Source organism: Antrostomus carolinensis, unplaced genomic scaffold (genome assembly GCF_000700745.2).
Source record: "Antrostomus carolinensis isolate BGI_N321 unplaced genomic scaffold, ASM70074v2 scaffold41513, whole genome shotgun sequence".
NCBI classification, from domain to species: Eukaryota; Metazoa; Chordata; class Aves; order Caprimulgiformes; family Caprimulgidae; genus Antrostomus; species Antrostomus carolinensis.
In genome coordinates this window covers 3268-10345 of record NW_010303858.1, presented here as the reverse complement: position 1 = coordinate 10345, position 7078 = coordinate 3268, and the positions used below count along the sequence as shown (strand labels likewise).

General features: G+C 56.5%; 1 protein-coding gene across 1 annotated transcript; it reads right to left on the bottom strand.

Annotated features, from left to right (window-relative positions):
- Positions 1–1172: 1172 nt before the first annotated feature.
- On the bottom strand, positions 1173–5598 carry HMOX2 (heme oxygenase 2). The gene is made up of 5 exons (XM_010164253.2): positions 5508–5598; positions 3568–3685; positions 2343–2834; positions 1387–1507; positions 1173–1305 (listed from the first exon to the last, which is right to left on the bottom strand). Exons 1-5 carry the CDS (start codon positions 5588–5590, stop codon positions 1181–1183), a joined length of 939 nt encoding a protein of 312 aa, XP_010162555.1. The 5' UTR covers positions 5591–5598; the 3' UTR covers positions 1173–1180.
- Between the last annotated feature and the right edge of the window lie 1480 nt (positions 5599–7078).

The window sequence follows — 7078 nt, the reverse complement described above, 5'->3', positions numbered from 1 at the left end:
AGCAGTGCCAAGCACTGGAGGAAGATCAGCAGCTTTCCTTCCCCAGGGCAGGGCAGCAGAGGCCCTGGGGGTAACAGGATCTTTCCCAGCCCCTCCCTCAGCTGGAGGGGAAAAGCCCCCAGGTCTGAGCTGGAGCAAGGCAGAAGGTCCCCTACGTTCCTAAGCCTTTCTGAGGCCCAGCAGAGCAGGAGCCCCTCACCAGGGAACAGCCCCTCACCTTTTCCCTCACAGGGGAAAGCCCCAGGCTGTGCCCTTCCTGGGCCCCCCCAGCAGCACAGTGCGTGCGGCCCCCCCAGCAGCACAGTGGGTCCCCTCCCACCGCAGCTGGTGAAACCCAAGGGGAGGCAGCAGGGACAGGCTGGGGGGTGAGGGCAGGAGTGGCTCAGGGAGCACATGAGTGAGTCAGAGACAAGAGCGTGGGAGTCTGGACCCACTCTGCTTCTCCTCATCCCCCTCCCCAGCCTTCTGCCTCCCCCACGCAGCTCTACACCTCATGGCCCAGCTCCCTCATTCCCCCATGCCGGGCTCTTGGCTTTCCCCAGCTGGAGCATTCCACCTTTTTATTCCAATCAAGGCTTCAGAGAGAAAAACAAAACAACAAAAAACCCAGAAGAACCCCAAAACAGCCCCCAACCGTGTTGTGCAATACACATTTGTCACCTTCAGCCCCCCACCCACACACACAGTCCTGTCCCCATCCCCAGGGACCTTCCTTGGTCCCCTGGCCGTGGCACCAAGCAGGACCCTCCTTTGGCACAGCCACTGCAGCGCCACCAAAACCGCTTTCTCAGGGTAGGACACGGAGCTCTTCACTGAAAAGGCTGAAGACACATTCTTGGATCAGAGCCCAGGGCAGGAAACTCCCTCCAGCGACTGCTCCCAGGAAGGAGATGAAAAGCCAAACACGTGAAGCCTTTGCCAGTACAGGACACGACACCTTTAGGCTTTAAAGCTGCCCCAGCCCGGGCAGGGCAGCCCTGGAATCCCCACAGCGGCTCAGTCCCGTTCCCGAGGCAGCCAAGGACATGACATGACAGTGTTTGCATTATGGGGGTGCAGAGTCTTTCACAGTCCCGCAGGATTCCTGTTTATTTCTTTCCTTACTTCCACCCTGCAGCCAACTCACCAGCAGCAGCAGCGAGGGAACAGTCTCAAGAAGGCCGTGGTGTGTCTCTCCCGGTCACAGCAGGTACCAGGCCGCAGCTCCCGCTGCCACAGCCACGCAGGCCGCCAGCATCAGCTGCACCAGGGGCTGCTTTGCCAGGGCCATGGCAGTGTGATAGGGGCAGCCGGCTCCCCCCGTGCCTGTTGGAACACAGAACCCAGGGTCAGCGCTGCCCCCCTGGTGCCACACCCCTGGCAGCTCCCTGGCTGCCCACGACCTACCCAGCTTGTCTGCGTAGTACGGGCATTTGCGCAGGTCGCCTTTCCCACCGTGGGCTGGAAATCCTCCATCCTGGGCTTCTTCCGTCAGCGACCGGCCAACCTTGTCCAGTTCATCAAACACCTGCGGGTGGGAACAGCGAGTGCATGAAGCAGGAGGAGGCCGGCAGCTTTCAGCCGGGTCCCTGGAATGATCTGGAGAACAGGCAGGAGCTGCTCCTGCCTCCCTGCCCTCCCAGGCGGTGACAGCTGGCACATGCCAGGGCTCTGAGGGGACACAGCCCAGTCCAAGAGCATCGAGTCAGACCCAGGGGCGAGACAGCCACCACGTCACCCTGCCACCCCCTCCCCACTGCAGACCCTCTCTGTGCAGCAGTCAGGCAGTTCCCACCCAGATCCTGCCAAAGGAGCCAACCACATCCCACCACGTTTCTGAGCAGCTTAAACCACAACGACCTGCTCCAGGCACAGCTTAAAGCTTCCCCACAGGAGCTAAGACTGTGTTCACCACCTGGGGCAGGGGGCAGCTCAGTCAGGTTTTACAAAAGGCAAAGGCTATGGGAAGGAACAAGAGGCTACAGACATCTTCAGCCACTGGGCAGCATGTCAGATGTGAGACAGGAGATGAGCTGTAAGCAGTGAGGTGCAAGAGCTCTGCTCCCCACACTGCTTCAGGGCCACAGAGCCCACAGGAATCTGGTGGGGAAGTCATCTGAATTTTGCCCCAATCAAAGGCTCAGCTGCGGCGCTGGAGCATGGGAGGAATTCCTGCCCCACACCAGCCACGTCTCCAGACACCAGTGGAAGAGCTTTTCAAACTAGACTCCCACTCCCCCAAGAAGGAGGGGCTCTGGTGGTCCCAGACCCAAACCTGGATGAGCCACCTGCCTGAATTAAGCTGGTCCAGACCCCAAAGCAGCAGCAGCACCTACGCACACAGGGGCTCAGGGGTTCAGTACCTGCATGTTAAACCTGAAGGCTCGGTTGGCCTCTTCCACGATCCGTTCCTTGGTGTTCTTGTCCAAGTCCAGGGCGTTCATCCTCGCTCTGTAGAGCTGCTTGAACTGCTGCGCGTTGGAAATGTTGTCAAACATGTAGAATTGGATCCCTTCCTCGGTACTGGGCAACTTCAGGGCCCTCTGGGCTACCTTCTTCAGCACTTGGCCACCTGAGAGGTCCCCCATGTAGCGCGTGTAAGCGTGAGCCACCAGCAGCTCTGGCTCATGCTGTCCCACATGGTGGATTCTGTCCACATACTGCTGAGTTGCCTCTGAACACTGGATCTTCTCTTCCCAGTCTTCTCCATAGAAATATTCCAGGTCTTTGACCAACGCTTCTCTCCGGTGAAGCTCTAGGGGGAAATACAGAGGAGCAAAGACTGGGTTGTCCCTGTTGCGATCCATTTCCTCTTCCAGAGCAGAGTATGTGAAGTAAAGTGCCACGGTGGCCAGCTAGGGACAAAGCACAGCTCGTGTGAGAAGTCATTGGCTCCATCAGTCACATCACACCTTGTGACTACTTCCCCCTGCATGGAGTTGGGGTCATCAAGGAGGAAACCTCCAGGCTTGACACAAAAGCAGCCTGGAGAGCCCGTACCAGGCACGCATCACTTGAGGGGTCAGAAGCTCTTCTCTACCTACGTTCACAACAACAATGCCAGCAGAGCACGGGCTAAGAATGAGTCTGATGTTGTCAGCTCTGTGCTCTGGGCCTCCTGTCACCTTGAGAGCAAAGCACAGGGAGAAACTTCATCTGAAAGGCAGAAGTAGCACCAACAGCCTTGTGCCCAGACCTCCAGGGTCAGACAGTGCTGCTCAGACCCAGAATACACCTCTACTGTACAGCAGAGAAAGCAATCCAACCTGCAGCCTCCAGAAAACAGCCTGGCCTTCCGAGGATGGAGTCAGTGCTGCCACCTCAGCAGGACTTTGCTCCTGAACAGCTTATGCCACCAGTATCTGCAGCAACCACACCTGCCTTGAGCGGCCAGCAGATGTGTGGCCAGAAGCCCAGCACTTCCACCTCAAAGGTGCTGGGCCAGTGTGCTCCTCACCCCCTGGGCCCAGCTGCAGGTCCTGGACAAGGGACCTCCTGTAGTTTTGAGGGTACCACCTAGGAACTGAGTTCCTCCTCATCCCCCTCACCCAGAGCTGTGGGCTCTGCCTCAGAGTCAGCACCACTCACCTTGAAGAGCTCCTTCTTGATCCGGCCTTTCAGGAACTCTTTGACAAACTCAGTGTTCTCCGCACGGTCGTGGGATTCCTTAGTCCCCTCCTTCAGCAGCTCGGACAGGTCGGTGGGACTGCAGGCAAACAGGGAGAGCTCCCTTCACCCCACTCCCACACGCAGTGAGGAGTTCATCCCTGCAGTGTTTGGAGGGATCCCCCCACTCCCTACCCTCTCAGGCCCAGTTACAAGGAGAAGGTACAAGGTGGGATCCCACAGGCCAGTCCCACATGCTGGCACTGGCACCAGCAGGAGGAAGGGGCAGGGTGGCTGCAGCCAGAGGCTCCTCCCGCAGATGTGGGCACCCACGTGCCAACCAGACCTGCCCTTCTGGGAGGGCTGGGGCTCAGGCCCAGGGTGCTGAAGCAATTGGCAAGGATCCTCTGATCCCTGCACTGTTACTTTTGCTTCTCATCCATGTGAGTCCCACCAATATCAGAAAAGGAGGCCTTGAGTGTATGAAGAGCAACTGCTGGGGCAGGTTAAAGGGCACAGCAGCCTCGGTGGGATCCTCCTTGGTCACTCTGGAGAAGGAGAAAGGTTCAGGTGAGAGCAGATGTGTACACGGGCAGGACCCCAGCCTTTCAACTTGGGTATCAACTGCAGGAGAGGAGGTGAGAGTCAAACAGCACAACAGGGCAACAGCAGCCTCAAAAAGCTCATTTATCCTGAGCCATGGTGCTTTTGGAGGTTTTATAGAATCCCAGACTGGTTTGGGTTGGAAGGGACCTTAAAGCTCATCCAGTCCCAACCCCCCTGCCAGCAGCAGGGACACCTTCCACTAGACCAGGTTGCTCAAAGCCTCATCCAACCTGGCCGAGAACACTTCCAGGGAGGAGCAGCCACAGCTTCTCTGGGCAACCTGGGACACTGTCTCACCACCCTCACAGTGAAGAACTTCTTCCTCAGATCTCATCTAAACCTCCCCTCTTCCAGTTTAGAGCCATTTCCCCTTGTATCATTAACTGCCCTTATAAAAAGTCCCTCCCCAGCTTTTTTGTAGCCCCAAACTTGTAGGTTTCTACAAATTCTGTTTCTAAAACAAAACGAAAAACCCACTGTGATTTTAGGTTACAGCCACTGCACGTCCCTGGAGTTTGGCACAGTGTTACCTACATCCACACTCACTCTAAATCACACCAAAGCTCACCGTACAGCTTTCAGGACTGGCTTGCTGCAGACAGCACGTCTGGGTTCACTGTGAACACCCCAGACCCACTGGGGGGCTGAACACCAGAGCCAACAGGCTAGACAAGGCCTGGATGTGCTGGGAGAGCCAGGGAGCATTATTAACTTCTTATAAAATGATTAACTACTTATAAAACTGAGCCTGTCACGTTGAAGAGAAGTCAGCCAGCCTGTCTAGGTATTCTGGGAAACACTTTCCCTTCCCATTTTCCAAGTCTGAATCTTTGGCTTTTAGAGCATCTGTGTGAATTTGTTTTTTAAACTACCCTCCAAGAACAGGTCTCGCCTAGAGCAGCGGGTATCGTGCACAGGCAGGAGAGCAGCTCACTGGAGCAGAGTTCACCTCCAGAGTCATCTTTCAAAACAAGCAGCTGTTATCACATGACACTGCCCTGCAAGCCATGGAAAACTGGCTCACCTTGGCCAGGAAGGAACAAACACAACTGCCAAAGGGTCAGAGCATTTCTGAGCTGCCACTTTGATAGCAGAGACTGAAAACAGAACTGCTTGTTGTCAGCTTAGCCAGATCGCTCCTTCCATCCCAACCCTCCCAGCACAGATTGATTAAGCAGATTTTACTGTGTATGTATTTGATTAATCACCTCCTGGAGTCCCTCACTCTTTTTCAGATGAGGAGAAAGATCTCTCCCTTACCTGGGAGGCTCCCACCTTGCCCAAGACTCTGTGCTATGTTGTGAGACAGGACTCACCTCACGTTGTCATCTTCTGTTTCCTCGTAGCGGGGGATTTCCCCTTCTTCCCCCGCCTCTGAGCCCTCCATAGCTGATGGCATTGCTGTCAGTGCTGGGGACAGGCAATCTGAAAGGCAAAGGAGAGAGGGGCTTTGGAGGGGAGCTGCCTTAGCAAAGGGATGGGGGTGGAACACTGAGCTGTCTAGCAAGGAACCTGAGAGCTGCCCCACCACGCAGGGCGGTGAGGTTTTTCAGCCACTGCCATTCCCACAGGCACTGCAGGTGAGCAGCGCTCGTTCAGGTTACTGACCCCAGGTGAACCTCAACCCTAACACCCAGCTCACAAAACATGAACCTCAGAGGAGACCTACAGCACAGCAAGCAGCCTGCATCAGGTTTCCCACTTCAGAACAGCTGCTGGATGAAGATGACCAGAGACCTCAACGTTAGCAACCTGCACTGCAATCGTGAGCGAGCTGCTTCCCCCTGGTGCTACCAAACAGCTCATCCAGCATCAGACTCTGAGCAGAGGAACTGCACAGGGAAGCACCTCTCCTTCAGTTGGGTAGAAGAACAAGCCACTTTGCTCCCCCAGCAGTACAAAGCCTCCCCTGGAAGAAAACTGCAGTGAATGAGGTCAGCTGAGCTCTGAGGTCAGGCAGCTCACAGGGGAAATAAAACCCTTCCCTGCAAGCGAGTCTGTGAAGAGGAACTCCCAAAGCTGGGGCAGATTTCCCTGCTCTGCCCTTCCTGGGCTGAACAGAGTGAGCTGCAGAGACCTCCTGCTGCCCCTCGCACGCTCCTCTCCTGCCTAGCAGGGGTTACTGTAAACCCCAGAGGTACCTGGGTTCTCCCTCCTCTTTTGCAAAAGGCAAACAAGCTCCTTGGATGTAGCAGGATGCACACGACTCACACAGAAGCAGGAGCAAGAGACCTGGCTCACAGCATTCCTGGGCTGAACAGAGTGAGCTGCAGAGACCTCCTGCTGCCCCTCGCACGCTCCTCTCCTGCCTAGCAGGGGTTACTGTAAACCCCAGAGGTACCTGGGTTCTCCCTCCTCTTTTGCAAAAGGCAAACAAGCTCCTTGGATGTAGCAGGATGCACACGACTCACACAGAAGCAGGAGCAAGAGACCTGGCTCACACCAGCCAAACACCCCCGGTAACCCGGAAATCCAGCCACCTCTTCTACAAAATGGACCCGTAATCAGCTTTGTGCAGAGCAGCACCACCACCTCACAGGCTCTGCCAGATGAGCCAGGAACTGAGCTGCTCCCTGGCTCTTGGGAGAGCACCCGCTGTACAGGAGCCATCCCTCACGCCCTCCCACGTCGGTTCAGTCTCGCTCGGTGGGCTGCGGCCGCAGGCTGGGCTGGGGGAATGGCAGACCAGCAGCCCTGAGCTCCCCAGGCTCCTCAGCACAGGGCCAGCACACCAGCTGCTGGCTCCCAGCTCACACCAGTTATTAATTAACTGCCCTCTGGGTCCTCACCCCCCTGAGTTTGCAAGCCCTGTTTCACAGTCACTCTCTCTGCCCTCCACGCTCCAGCACAGGAGCCCTGGGGCTGAGCACCCAACCCTGGGTCCAGC